The 14,739-nt window shown below is 55.0% G+C and overlaps 1 protein-coding gene across 19 annotated transcripts in view; it reads right to left on the bottom strand.

Moving 5' to 3' along the window:
* The window catches only part of Myo9b (myosin IXB), a 94,556-nt gene that overhangs the window by 6,015 nt on the left and 73,802 nt on the right, over positions 1 to 14,739 (bottom strand). For 15 of the 19 annotated variants that reach the window (XM_074053334.1, XM_074053338.1, XM_074053342.1 and 12 more), the window contains 14 exons: positions 13,382 to 13,504; positions 12,448 to 12,528; positions 10,992 to 11,102; positions 10,393 to 10,515; positions 8,053 to 8,369; positions 6,707 to 7,627; positions 5,015 to 5,075; positions 4,606 to 4,727; positions 2,737 to 2,870; positions 2,081 to 2,271; positions 1,334 to 1,432; positions 1,084 to 1,257; positions 770 to 811; positions 459 to 570 (listed from right to left, as the gene is read on the bottom strand). In XM_074053334.1, the coding sequence (XP_073909435.1) occupies positions 459 to 570; positions 770 to 811; positions 1,084 to 1,257; positions 1,334 to 1,432; positions 2,081 to 2,271; positions 2,737 to 2,870; positions 4,606 to 4,727; positions 5,015 to 5,075; positions 6,707 to 7,627; positions 8,053 to 8,369; positions 10,393 to 10,515; positions 10,992 to 11,102; positions 12,448 to 12,528; positions 13,382 to 13,504 (2,611 nt within the window). The remainder of the gene's footprint in view (positions 1 to 458; positions 571 to 769; positions 812 to 1,083; positions 1,258 to 1,333; positions 1,433 to 2,080; positions 2,272 to 2,736; positions 2,871 to 4,605; positions 4,728 to 5,014; positions 5,076 to 6,706; positions 7,628 to 8,052; positions 8,370 to 10,392; positions 10,516 to 10,991; positions 11,103 to 12,447; positions 12,529 to 13,381; positions 13,505 to 14,739) is intronic. The other 4 variants (XM_074053336.1, XM_074053339.1, XM_074053350.1 and 1 more) reach the window with 1 other exon arrangement.

Genomic DNA, 14,739 nt, shown 5'->3' with positions numbered 1-14,739 from the left:
TGGGACTGCTCGCATGGGGCCAAGGGGAAAGGAGGAGACTTTGGGGGTCTGTCTGACTGTGCTGAGGCTCTGGGGCCTGGCTTGGCCACCTGGAAGCTCTATCATTGTGGGCTGCACCTGTGTTTTGGTGTCCTCTAGGGGACCAATTGGTCACATCTGTCTCTCAAAATCTCTGAGGAAGGGGGTGGGGGGGTCTGGGGGCTTGGCTCAAATGGTAGAGTGCCTGCCTAGCAAGCTCTAGGCCTTAAGTTCAAACCCCAGAACCGCCAAAAAAATAAAATGCTGACTGGCTGGCCTGCGGAGATGAGGAGGGGCCGAGGAGGGGGGAGGGACGGTGGGTCAGGCTGCAGGAGCGTCCTGTACAGAGCTCTGGAGGCAGTGCCCACCCACGCTTGCTCACACGGGTGAGGTGGGCGGCTGCAGAGATGGGCGGGAGCAGCTGGGGGCGTGGCACTCACCGCTGCAGAGCAGGGCCTTGTCCATGAGCCAGATGTAGGAGAGGCACTGCTCGCAGGACTGCGGGATGCTCACCTGGTAGCTGGCGAACACGTGCCCGTTGTGCTCCTGGACCTGCGGGGCGGGCGAGTGGGCTGAGGGGCTGAGTGGACGCCCCGCCCCCGTCTCCGTGGCCCACTGCCCCACCTCGGGGGTTGGGGTCTGCTCATTCTCCACGGGGCTGGCTGGTGCTGGGCCACAAGGCCCGCTCACGTGCACACACGCGTGCGCAATGGAAACAGTCACAGCCGCACACACACGCACGCCTACTCACCGCACGGTCCTGCTTCCGCTTCTTCTTCTGAGCTTTGCTCTGCTGGTGGGGACACAAAGTGACATCCGTGTGGGGAACACCTGGTCTGCCTGGCTGCCCAAGGGGCCCCCCAAAACGAGGCAGGAGGCTTTCGGGCACCTTGGTTTCCTCCCTCACCTGAAGCAGCACTGAGCACCCTAACGCCCACCTCGGGCCCAATCTGGAGCCTCAAGGCAGAAGACAAGCCCGGGCCAGGGAGGTGCTGCTGGGGGCGGGGCCTGAGGCGGGAGGAGTGGGCGTGGCGCGCAGGGGGCGTGGCCGGCGGAACCACCCACCTTCGCAGGCTCGAAGTCGTTCTTGGTGTAGCTGCGCGTGAACTCGTCCAGCAGGGACTGGAAGAGGTTGAGGACCAGGTTGGTGTCCTTCTCGCCGCGCTCGGTGGCCAGGTTGTTGACGACGATCTGGTAGTTCTCCATCAGGTCCTTGTAGCCCACGTGGATCTTCCCGTTCTGCAGGAAGGCAAGGCGTCACCCCGCAGCCTGGTGGCGGGGATGGGCTGGGGCAGGGCATGGGGCCTCCACGTACCGGGACAGAGTACATGGTCTTGATATTGCTTCTGAATTTCTCGGTGGCTTCAATAAACAAGCTCTCGATGGGCGTCTTCTGGGAGCGCAGATCATTTATCTGGAAGGAGACAAGTGAGCCCGGTGACCTGCCTTGCTGGAGGATGCTGCCGGTCACTTCTGCCTTGTCCTAAACCCTCTCTCGCCTCATGTCTGCACCCTTCAACCCCTGCAAGCTACTGCTTAACTGGGGCGGCTCTGTCCGGTGCACTGGAGGATGCTGACAGGGTCCCTGGGTCCCTCGTCTCCACCCACCCGATGCCAGGAGGTCCCCCATGCTCCCCCACCACTGCTGGCGTCTACTAGAGGCTGGCTCACCCCTGAACGAAAACCACAGGTTTATCTATTTTCACACAGGGTCTCACGAGGTTGGCCTGGAACTCAAAACCCTCCTGCCTTAGCCTCCTGAGTGCTGGGATTACAGGTGTGCCACCCTGTGAGGCAGGTTTCTTGAACTTACTGGGGACAGAACCCAGGGCCTCGGGCGTGCTAGGCCCTGAGCCACACCCCAGCCCTCCAGCCCTGGGCTTTGCAATGCTCCCATCCAAGTACTGACCAGGCCCGAGCCTGCTTCGCTTCTGAGATGAGAGGAGATCGGGTGCGTTCGGAGTGGTATGGCTGTGCATGGCTTTGCATTCCTGATCTTAGGGCAGAGCGTGGAGTTCGGGAAACTCAGAAACTGGGTTTTGCCCAGGGACCCTGCACTCACCTTGTTGAGCAGGAACTCGTCCAGGTACTTGAGCTCGTTGGCGTTGGTAATCTTGCGGAACACGGACTCCCGCCACTTCTCCGACACTGTGATTTTGCCCACCTTGAGGTTCCGGTTCCTCTTCCCCTTGCCGCCTGCCTCCTTGCTGTGCTTCTCGCCCCCTGCGTGGCGGTGCTGGTGGCCAGAGGAGGCTGTGGATTGATGGTGGGTTCAGGAAAGGGTGCTGGCTGGCCTTGTGGGGTACAGTCAGAAGTGCAGAGAACCAACCAGGATCTGGTGACTACGCCTGCAATCCTAGCTACTCAGGAGGCACGATCAGGAGGATCGTGGTTCAAAGTCAGCCCAGCAAAATAGTTTGTGAGACCCTATCTTGAAAAAATCCAACACAAAAAAGGGCTGCTGGAGTGGCTCAAGTGGTAGAGCACCTGCCCTAGCAAGCGTGAAGCTCTTGAATTCAAACCCAAGTGCCACCAAACAAATAAACAAAAAAATGCAGAGAACCAGGCCCCAAATCACGCACCTTGGTCTGCGACCAGAAATCTCCAGCTCTGGGTCCAGGGCTCAGCCCATGGCCAACTCAAGGTGGTACTTGGTCAGTGGCCACAAATGCAACACGGGCAGCCCTTGCCACCCACCCAAGGCTTCGCCTGACCAACCTTCTACACTCTTCTTCCCGGTGGTGGCTTCCAGCACAGCCTGCGCAGACACTGTGTTCTCCATCTCCTCCACGCCCTCCAGGCTATACTTTTTATCCTTGGTTTTATGTAGGAAAAGTCTCTTAAAGGTGGATCTGTGGATGAGAGTAAAAGCTTGGTTTCCATCCTTCTCTCCTCCATCTCTCCCTTCCCTCAACATGGGGGAGGAACTTGGAGCCCCCAGAAGCTGAAGGAGAGACACCCCTCTAAAGCCTTAGGAGAAGTATGGTCCTGCTGACAACTGGCTTTGCGCCTCTGGCACTGTGACAGGATAAATCCCTGTTCATCAGCCCCCAGGTCATGGTGTTTTGTGACATCATGGAGTCTCTCTGCAGAGTACTCCCTGGTCTTGCTGTCTGCCATCCTTAGAGAGCCCATCCTATCTGTGCCTTCCTTAATCACTTGCCCTGAGTTTGGACTGAAGTGCACCTGTCCCACGGCCCATTCTCTCTTCTCGGAGCGAGCCACCTGGAGAATTCTGGCAGGGCCCCTGGGAACAGACCCTTGGTCTGGATTTTATGATCTGAGGATGTAGAAGGGTTTCCAGAGGTGGGGGGAGGAAGACAGGAGCTGGATTTTATTCACAAGTCAGGGTCTTGCTGTATGTATACGTAGCTCAGCCTGGCTTTGAAATTTGAGATCCTCCTACCTGTACCTCCTGAATGCTGATTACAAGTGTGTGCTGTTATGCCTTTTGTTGTTGTTGTTGTTGTAGTACTGGGATTTGAACCCAGGGTCTACACCTTAAGCTACTCCAACAGCCCTTTTTTTGTGATGGGTGTTTTCGAGATAGGGTCTTACAAACTATTTGCCCCAGGCTGGCTTTGAACCTCGATCCTCCTGATCTGTGCCTCCTGAGTAGCTAGGATTACAGGTGTGAGCCACTGGTGCCTGGCAGCCTAAGTTCTGATAACTTTTGCCTGGGCTGGCCCCAGATCATGATTTTCCTATCTCCACCTCCTGAGTAGTTGGGATTATAGACATGGACTACCACACGTGGCTAGGAGCATTTTTTTTTAATATTAGGACTTGGAACTCCAGGCCTACACCTTGAGTCACTCCACCAGCCCTTTTTGGTGAAGGGTTTTTTTTGAGATAGGGTCTCTCCAACTATTTGCCTGGTCTGGCTTCGAACCATGATCCTCCTGAGTAGCTAGGATTACAGGTGTAAGCCACCAGCACCTGGGCAGGAGCTGATTTTGATTTTTAATGTATTAAAAAAAAAAAAAAAAAAAAGCCAAACCAGCCCAACACCAGTGGCTCATGCCTGAAGTCCTAACTATTCAGGAGGCAGGGATCAGGAAGATCAAGGTTTGAAGCCAGCCACTGGCAAATAGTTCACAAGACTCTATCTTGAAAATATTTAATACAAAACAGTGCTGGCAGAGGGGCTCAAGTGGTAGAGCACCTGCCTAGCAAGTGTGAGGCCCTGAGTTCAAACCCTAGTACTACTAAAAAAAAAACAAAGAAAAAGCCAAACAGAACCTGTCTGTGGACCCAAGGGAGGTGACCTAGTGTGACTTGAGGCTTCCTTGGGCACCATCACACTGATGTGGTCACTCTGGCATTGGAAGAGGTCACAAGCCTTGACTTTGTAAGTTCAGTGAGTGACTTTGAAGAAGGCTCTGGGGAGGTCCTTCCCTTGGGGCTTCTCTTCACGGAATTTTTCTTTTCTTCTTTGGAGGCACTGGGGTTTGAACTTAGGGCCTGATGCTTGCCACTCCACCAGCCCTCTCCTGAGCCTCACCTGCCCTATCGTGCTTTGTAAGTGCTATTGGATTAGGAGGCCAGACCTCAACAGGGACCCCAAGCAGTCCCCAGCCTTCTTACTTAGAGTCAGCCTGGAAGCCTGGGGACAGCCCTGCATCAGGGCCGGCAGCTGCATCGCCTGATTTCTTCTTGTGGACTGCTGGTTTCTTGGTGGTTGGCTCCCCATCAGTGTCGGCTGAAGACTGCAGGGGATCAGTGCAAGAAGAAGGTCAGGTGAGGAAGGCAGGCGGCCCACACTGGGGACATCAGGGGACCCCACTGTGTGCACTGCCCCCCAAATCCATTTATGTTTTTTTTTTTTTAATGTCTTCTTTTGAGACACAGCTTTGCTATGGACACAACGTTGGCCTGAAACTCTTGATCTGCCTCAGCTTTCTAAGTGCTGGGATTATGCCCAGTGGCTCTTAACTGCCTGGGGTGCAGCCCAGTGTTGACAGAGCTCAGGCAGCCTGGTGGAGGTGAGCTTTACCTGTGCCTTGGCTGGAGATACCTTGGAGACATCGCCTGCAGAGAAGGAGATGCGCCTCTCCCTGCACGATCACAGAAACAGAGAGTGTGAGCAACGCTCTTTTGCCCTGGTGCCACATTTCTCCTGGGGGTGGCTTTGCCTTCCCCTCCCCAGGACACCTATTGGTGTCTGGAGATGGGGTGGGGGAGTCTCTGGCCTCTGGTGGGTGGAAGCCAGGGAGCCTGCCCCACACCCTGCCATGCATGGAATGCCCAGCCAGAAAACCATCCAGTCCCAGGTGCTGGTACAGCGGGGGACATCACCCAGCTGTAGTGTTGAAACCTGTCGCCTAACACATCCATCTAGCCACTGGCATCAAGTGTGGACAGTGCCTAGGCATGAGAAAACCTGTCTGTCAACTTATCTACCTCTATCATGTCTCATCCACCCACCCACCCACCCACTTATCCATCCATCCACCCACTTATCCATCCACCCACCCACCCACCCACTTTCCATCCATCCATCCATCCATCCATCCATCCACCTCCACACCCATCCACCCACCCACCCACCCATCCATCCACCCATCCATCCACCCATCCACCCACCCATCCATCCATTTATCCATCCATCCATTTATCCATCCATCCACCCATCCATCCATCCACCCACTCATCCAATCTATTTGATCTCTTATCTATGTATCCATCAATCTATCATTCTACGTATGTAGGTGTGTGTATATGTCTATCTGTCCATCCGTCCATTTATCTAATTACCTATCTATCCATTTGCCCACCATCTATTCACCCACCCGATGGTCTATCCCACCCATCCATCCACCCATCTACTTACCTATGTATCTACCTAGCTTTGTATCATCTATCTGCCTGCCTAGCCGTATGTCTCTACCACCAACATCAACAGCTCTCTCTCCCGTTTAGAGATCGGGTCTCCCAATGTTGGCCAAGCTGGTCTTGAACTCCCAGGCTTAGCTTCCTGGGTAACTGGAACTATAGCTGTGTGCCACATGCATGGCTTTATCTCTCGCTACTCTCTGTCCCCATGTCTACTTCCCATTTCCACCTATATTTATTTTCTCTCCCTGCACCCTCCCCATCTGCTGCTCCACCCACCCATCATCTATCTGCTGCACTGCTGCCGGAGGCTGGCTGAGCAGCCGGGTTGCTGCTCCACTCCCCCTAACCCACGGGGCGTCCATCACAGGCCACAACTGGCCCTCAGCATCAGCTGAGAAGCCCTGCTCTGTCCTGATGGGGGACTTCTTTCCCTCTGCAGGGCAGGAAAGGACAAGGTGCTGACAAGGGGCTAGCAAAGGGGTCGCTGAGATGTAGCTTACAAAGAGTCAGGCAGAGCCGCCACCCTCGAACCCCTGGCCGAATGTCATAAGCCTCATTTACTGAAGAAAGTGAGGCCCAGGGGAACTCAAGGAGGGGACCTCAACCTGCAGGGCCACCTCCTATAAGGCACACAGCTCATTCAGGGCCCTTAGGGCTCAGGACCCAGTGGGGTGTCCCCAGGCTGAGGCCCCTCTTTCTGGCCTTCACTTTTCCAGCCTTTTGCTGCCTCTTCAGCAGGGCCCAGCCTACTTGCTGGGCACAAATGACAACATTTTTGGCCTGTGCAGTGCTGCCTTGGTCCACCCGCCTGGCCTGGTGTCCACAGCCCTCAGAGAGGGTGCAGGCTTACTCTGTGGGTGTGAGGGCAGCCCCCGTGGTCCGGTGCCTGTCGCTGAGGTCCAGGGACTGGCTGAGCATGGCACCAGGGCTGCTGACCATCAGTTTCTTGCCCCGCCACAGTTCTACGGCAGTGGCCAGCCGCTCAGAGTCTGGATGCTGGTATCGCTGGATCTGGGCAGCGCTGCTGGGGCTCTCTAGCTTGTCCTGACCCCTTGAGCTGCCACCTGCCTTGATCTTGTCCTTAGGGGTCTCAGGAGTGCTGCCAGGGACAGACGGGACAACCCTACTGTCCAGGGCCAGGGTGGTCGGCCGCTGCAAGTGGCTGGGCCCCGGGCTCTCGCTTGATGGCACCTTCTCAGTTTCTCCAGGGACCATGCTGACCACCTCAGTCTGTGGTGTCTCCTCGGGCTGCTTTTCAGAAGCATCCGTGGTTTCTGTACCTGCTTCTGTCCCTGTGGTTTCATCTCTGATCTCCTTTCTGTCCTCTGGGAGGCTCTCCCCTGGCTCAGGGACAGTCCTTCCAGACGGTTCTCTGAGGGCGCTGTCCTCCTTACAGGACTGGATGTGTTTGTTCTGGAGTTCCACGTGCTCCAGTCCCCGCTGCCGACGTGACTCCCGCTTCTCCCGGCTGCTGGGGACTTTCTCGTGACTTTCGGTCATCATGGTTTTCTGGGACGGGAGTCCCTTTTCTGGGCTGGGCATCTCCTTCTCTGCTGGGGAAGTCCCGGATGGGGACCCGTCGCTCAGCCATACCTTAGACTCTGACAGCAAGTGCTCGCTGTCCTCTACCAGTTCTGAACCCTGCTGGGTCATCTGCTCTTCGATGGTCACGGGGCCTGGCCCACCCTCTGTGGCCTCCACTCTGGCAGCCTCTTGGGCTTCTCTTTCTTGTTCCTCAGCCTTCTGCTTCTCTGAGACCATCTGACTGAAGCTGGTGACAGGACAAAGCAGAGAGGATTGGTTCAGTAGCAGACATTCATACGCCCCTAGAATAAGGAGGCCAAGGTCCAGTGAGGACTCCCTGACCTGTGCCTCAGCCTAGTGGCCTTTAAGAGATAGTTCTGGAAGCTGGGCATGGTGGTGCATGCCTGTAGTCCCAGCTACTCAGGGAGGCAGAGACAGGAAGATCAAGAGTTCCAGACCAACCTGGGCTACATCGTGAGACTCTGTCTCAAAAACAAAATACAAAAAAAAGGGCTGGGGGTGCGGCTCAGTAGTTGAGGGCTTGCCTAGCACGTGCGAGGCCCTGCCTCCACAGTGCCATCCCATAGCTCTGCTGGCCGGATGGCCCCTCAGGTAGCTCCTGGGCGAGGACCTGGGCTTGCAGCACATCCGGGGCATGGGCTGCTCACTCACCTCTTGCGCTGCAGGTGCCCCCGGCAGAGGCTCTGCAGGCGGATGATGCTCTGTCTGTGGCGCCGGTAGGCCTGGCGCTGCCTGTAGCCCCTCCAGGCAGCCTGCAGGTACACGGCGGCCTGTGTCCTCTCCAGCGTGCGGCGCACACGGTAGGAGCGCCAGCAGGCCTGGATGGTGATGGCCGCCCGCCTCATCTGCAGGAAGTGCCGGCGCTCCAGCACCATGCGGAAACAGCTCTGCAGCAGTAGGATCTTACGCACGACCTCCCGGTGCAGCGTCTCCTGCAGGGCCTGGCGCTCCGTCTCCTTCAGGAAGACCTGCAGGCGGGTGGGGGCCATGCTCAGCCCAGGAGGCGTGCGCGGCTGCCCTGAGCGAGCACTGCTGGGGCACGCAAGGAGAACCCAGAGTGTAAAACTCACCACTCTTCAGCTGAACAATCTGGTGGCATTTCACATGTTCACTGTACTGTGCAGCTACTGCCTACACCTCCATCCCTGACCCTAATCCCCAGTTCCCTCCCCAGCCCCTGGCGGCCACCAGTCTGCTTCTCTCTCTGGTCTGGAAGCTTCCGATCGATGCAGTCACACACCATGCAGTGTCTAGCTCCTGTCACTAAGCATTGCCATTTTGCAGGTTCACGCACACTGCAGAGTGTGAGTGCTTTATTCCTTTTCAAGGCTGAGTAATATTCCATTAGAGAGATGGATGGATGGACCACATCTTGCTTACGCAGTCATCTGTTGATGGGTATTCTGACTGCTGTTGCCTTTTGGTTGTCGTGAGTAATGTTGTGAATGAGCACATGTGTGTAAGTGATTGTGGGGGTCACCCGTTTTCAATTCTCTTGGGCACATACCCAGGAATGAACTTGCTGGGTTGCAGAGTAAGTCTACAATTAACTTACTGAAGAGTGATAAGGGAATCCTTTTTATTTTTGCCATGCTGGAGTTGCTAGGCAAGAGCTCTGAGATGTACCCCAAGTCTGGGGCTTATTTATATTATATACCCCCATATACATATATTCACATACATGCACATGTATTGTATGTATGTGTCAAAGGCAGCCTTTAAGGCCTGGGATGTGGCTCAGTGGTAGAGCTCTTGTCTAGAATGTACAAGGCCCTGGGTGCCATTCACAGCACTGCAAAACAAAAAAACAACCCCCCCCCCTTTCAGCAGGGAATGGTGATGCATGCTTGTAATCCCAGCTACTCTGGAGGTGGAGGTAGGAGAACTGTGGTCTGGTATGAGGTTATTCTTGGGAAAAGCATGACACACTATCTAAAACAAACTCTAGCGAAGTGTTCAGTGTGGCTCAAGTAGTACAGTGCCTGCCTAGCAGGCACTGAGTTCAAACTCAGTTCAGTGAGGCCCTGAGTTCAAACTCTAACACCAAAACCAAACAAAAAAACAAGCCTTCCAGGGAGCTGACCTCAGTTCTCATTAAACAGGGATGGCGGTAGAGCACTTGGCTATAATGTGCAAGGCTGTGTTCCATCCCAACACTGCACAAAACAGAGAAAACAAGAGGCTACGAGGCCCCTATTTCCCCATCAGAGACAATCTTCGAAACAGACCACGAAGGAGTCTGGCACATACTGTGCTGTGGTTTCCCCGAAAGTCTCATGTGCTGACCACGTGGTCCCCAGAGTGGGAGTGCTGAGGTGGTGGGGCCTGTAAGAAGTGGGGCTTACTGCAAAGAACTCAGGTCACTAGGGTTGCTGCCCTCGGAAGGGATTAATGTGGATCTCAGGGGACCGGTTAATTCCCTTGAGAGTGGGTGGTTATCAAACAGCAAGCCTGACCCTGCGTCTCAGTAGATAATGTTTTTCACAGGCATTTCTGCCATTGCAATGCCAGTGCTGTGAGGTCCCTACCACAGCAGCAAAGAGGCAGGCATTGTGCGCTTATAAACCTGCAGAAATGTGAGCTAAATAAACCTCTTTTCTTTATAAGACCTCCCCCTCCTCCAATATGTATATATGTAGTACGGGGGTTTGAACCCAGTGCCTTGCAGGCACTCTACCACTTGAGCCATACCTCCAGCCCTTTGGCTTTAGGTATTTTTTCCAATGCAGTCTTGTGTTTATGCCCTGGCTAGTCTGGACTGCAATCGTCCTATTAACCCTTCCCATGCAGCTGGGATGACAGCCATTTGCCACCACACCCAGCCATTGATTGAGACGTGGTCTGGAGTAGTTTTTGACCAGGCTGGCCTCCAACCTGAAATTCCCATTCTCCACCTCCAGAGTAGCTGGGATTACAGGCGTGAGCCACCGTGCTGGGGCAAGAGCCCTATGCTTTCTAGAGTGTGCTGTGGGTGGATGGCGGAGAGCTGACCTTGGTCTTCCCGATCTGGTAGCTCCTCTTGTCTATGGCCATCTTCTCCAGCAGCGCAGAGATGACCTCTCTGCAGGGCTTGGCGTCCTTGGGCAGCAGTACCTGAAATTGCTCCGTGAAGTCCTAGAGGCCCAAGAAAGGAGAACCAATGTGAGCATTTTTGGCAGCCACAAGAGCACAGCGTGTCAGTGATTTCCTGGACGAGCCTAGCTCACTTATTTATTTAAGTTTCCGGTGCTGAGGATGGAAGCCAGGGCCTCACGCATGCCAAACCAGCACTCACCACTGAGCCACCCCCAGCCCCAAGTCTAGCTTTGAGGCTGAAGCCTGGTTTGCTGTGAGCGGCGTTTACAAATCTAAAGTTGCAGCCGTGTGACTGCGGCAACCCGGGTCTGTATCTGAGTCACGGTGTGAAAACTTTGAAGTCCTGGACAAGCTTAGACGGTCTCACAGACACACAGCACACACTTGATCTCGCAGGCGGGGGGGGGGGGGGGGGGGGGGGGGGGGGGAACCACAGGTGTGCGCATGCGCTCTGCCTGCCGGGCGCGTAACCGTGCCCGCGTGGGCGTGTGCGCATGCGCGTGCGCACGGCCTACCTGGAAGGTGTACTTGGCGCTGTAGCCTGAGCGCCGGATGCGCACGGTCTCCAGCATGCCGGTGTAGCGCAGCTGCTGCAGGACCAGCTCGTCGTCGAAGCACAGCTCTTTCTGAAAGGGGCATGCGCGTCCTCAGGGCACCCTCCAGGCCCGACGTGACCCCAAGCTTGTGGCTGGTGCAGGGCGGGGAACTGCGAGATGCGGGCCAACCCCCGGGTGACCGTCCCCCAGCACGGCTGCTGGGTGCCTCCGAGAACCCATAGCAGGCCTTCCACTGGAGAACCTGGTATCTGACCTGTTCTGTTTTCTCGGCATCAGACGGAGGCTGTGGCTTTTTTTATTTTGAGACAGGGTCTCACGATGTAGCCCGGGGACCCTGTGATCCTCCTGCTTCCACCTTCCCAGTGCTGGGATTACAGGCATGGCTCACCACACCTGGTGTGGATGCTACATCTTGCTGACTAACCTCATTTGCTGCAAAGACTTCTCTTACACAATGGACCAAAACTCGGACTTGCACTCAGCTCCTACTCTGTGCCATGCACAGGATGAATGCTGGGATTTGGGCCTGGGTGTGGGAGCCAGATGAATGTATTACAGGATGGGTGCTGCCTAGGGCCCCATGGGGGCATCCCTGAAGAGGAGGAGAGGGGCAGGGGGCATTCAGGTGACGGCCAGAGGTGGAGGAGGAAGGCCAGGGTGAGAGACGAGGGCCAGCATCTGCCTGCCTCGGTGGTGCGAGCCTGCAGCTCAGGAGCCTGGACTTCACCTTGGCCGGTGGTGAGGGCTGACACCCTGTTAACCTTGAGGAGTTAACAGACAGGTGTGACGGCTGGGAGTGCGTGGAGGCTGGGATGCTGCCTGACCCTCTGCAGCACACAGGGTGGCCCCTCACCCAAGGCAAGTTCTGCCTGAGAGGACCAGCTCTGCCCACATCAGGTGGTGGCTGGAGGCCTTCCCTAGGGGCCAGCATGACTGGGTGCTGGACAGAGAGGGCAGAAGCAGAGAGACCCTGCTCTGAGCAGGGAGAGGAGCCAAGCTCTGGAAGTCTGAGGCTCACTGGGGAGAGCCAGGGACAAAGGGGCAAGACCCAGGGAGGTTCTTGCTGGAATGTCCACTCAGGTCTGTGAGAGATCCAGGTTCCTGTGTGGCCTCACAAAGTCCCCAAGTCATCCTTCTGGGGACAGAGTCCTTGGGGTGAAGGAAGCTTGGCACTGAGTGTGAGGCTGGGGCCCCTACTGGTGCTCCTTTTAGAAACTTCCTTATGAGCAGTACGCTCTGCTTCTTTGAGACTCACCCTACTCCTAGCACACTCTTTTCACTGGCTGCTCTTGGGGTGTACCTGAAGGACAGAGTTGGCCATGGTGCTCCCCCACCCCCAACCTGGGCCCTACCCTGCAGAGCCCTTGGGATGCAGGGATGTCCCTGGGGTCCAGGACAGGCCATTGCCACTCACCTTCTCGGCGTTGGAACGGATGCAACGGATGAAGAAGGGCTCTGCCTTCCCCAGGGCCTCCAGGAGCTTGTTGAGGGACGTCTGGGAAGAAAGAAGTGTGGCTGAGCAGGGTCCCCAGGAGCATACACTGGGGACTCTGAAAGGTGGGGGCCAGGGCAGGAACAGATGAACTCCTGGATTTAACTGAGCTATTTTATTATTGTGGTACTGGTACTGGGGTTTAAACTCAGGGCCTACAACCTGAGCCACTCTACCAGTCCTTTTTTGTGATTTTTTTTTTTTTTTTTTGATAGGGTCTCGTGAACTATTTGCCTGGCTGGTTTCGAACAGCAATCCTCCTGACCTCTGCCTTCTGAGTAGCTGGGATTATAGGCGTGAGCCACCAGACCTCAGCTCATGCTGATTTTTTTTGTCTGGGCTAGCACTGAATCTCGATCCTCCTGACCTTTGTCTCCTGAGTAGCTGGGATTACAGCTGTGAACCACCGCACTCGGCCCTTGCCTGTGTTTTCAAGAACAGGAATACGGCTTAGTGGTAGGCTCTGGGTTCAATCTCTACCACCACAAACAATAAATTTAGGCGCTCCCATGTGACATGGTTATCCAAAGGGCTGAGGTGAGAACAGAAGGAAAAGGCGAGGGCTGAGAAAGCTAACGGTAAGGAGTAGCAGCTTATGGACTCCCTGTCCCCCATCCAAGAAAAATTGTCCCCAAGCTTCTTGACAGCCAGGGACATAAGGAAAGCATGCCCTAAGGAGCCAACTCAGTGGTTTGGTTAAGTAACACATGAAGTCATGATGCTTTTGACTCAGTGGCTGTCAGCTAGGGGTGAGCTCACTCCCTGCGCAGTGATGGCCTCACTGGTGCTCCTGGTGTGCAGTGGTAAATGCCCCTAGGGCACGGCCAGCGGTCTGTACTGCCCTTCTGGCACCCACCTGGAACTGGGCGCTGATGCTGGGTGGCTTCTTCTTCTTGTGCAGGTGCAGCAGGGACTTGGTGGTGCGGTCATGCAGGGTCATGTTGATGATAAGCTTCAGGGACTTGGAGTCCAGCAGGTTCTAGAACAGACACATGGGGTCTGACCAGCCCTCCCGCAGCCCACACGAGCGCCCTAGGCTCTTAACGGGTCACAGAACTATGAGTCTGCTGAACCGTACACACCCAGCCTGGATGTTCCCTGCAGGTGGCGCTGGCTCCATAGGACAAAGGATGGCCTGTTTTATGGCCCAAGTGCCTGCCACGCCCTTTGCTCTGCATTGACAGTGTTACCAGTCTGGCCCTCCCTCTGCCCGGTGTCACTATGAAGGGCCCCAAACCAAGAGACACCGCGTCCTCTCTCCCTGCAGGGAAGCCTGCCTGGTGAGCTCATCCACCTGGGGGCCCCCACGTGCCAGCCAGTGCTGGCCGCAGACAGGGCCAGCCCCGTCCTGGCTGCCGCCTACACCGAGGGCTGTTTTACATCTTGTGAACTTGGCACACCATGCATTGCACAGCCAGCCCTCTAGATTTAAGGGTTCTGCGTTTGCGGACTCCACCAGCCTTGCATTGGAAATGTAGGCCAAGTATCTCTGATCTGAAAATCCCAAAAGCTCCCAAATCTGAAGCTTTTTATTTATTTGTTGTTTTCACACAGTCTCACTATATAGCTCAGGCTGGCCTGGAACTCTTGATCCTCCAGCCTCCGCCTCCTGAGTGGTGGGATTACAGGTGTGCACCACCATGCCCAGCCAATCTGAAAGTTTTTGAGCACCCCCCCAATATGCCACAAGGAGAAAGTACCACACCATGGAACTGTTTCATGCATAAAATTATTAAAAGTATTGTATGATCTACCTTTAGGTTAGGTGACTAACGTTTACATGAGCCACAAATGAAATTTCATATCTAGATTGGGGCCCAATGCCTAAGACATTTTATTACATATATGCAAACATTTCAAAATCCTTAAAAAATTCTAAATTTTGAGATGCTTCTCGTTCTAAGAATTTCAGATAAGGGGCATTCGCTTGTATTCAAGAAACATTCTATCTGTACGGAAAATGTACAGATTTTTTTTTTTTTAAGAATTGTTGAGACTGGGTCTCTCTATGTAGTCCAAGGTGGCCTTGAACTCGCAATCCTCCTGCCTCAGCCTCCAGAGTGCTGGGATTATAGGTGTGCACGATCACACCTGGCTATACTTTTTTTTTGTCCTGATTCCCTAGGCAATACTGTGTAACAACTATGTGCCCCCAGATTCACATTGTATCAGGTATTCTACGTCATCTAGACGTGACATAAGGTGTACGGGGAC

The sequence above is a fragment of the Castor canadensis genome, chromosome 14, assembly GCF_047511655.1.
Source record: "Castor canadensis chromosome 14, mCasCan1.hap1v2, whole genome shotgun sequence".
Classification (NCBI taxonomy): domain Eukaryota; kingdom Metazoa; phylum Chordata; class Mammalia; order Rodentia; family Castoridae; genus Castor; species Castor canadensis.
This window is presented reverse-complemented; position numbering and strand designations above follow the sequence as displayed.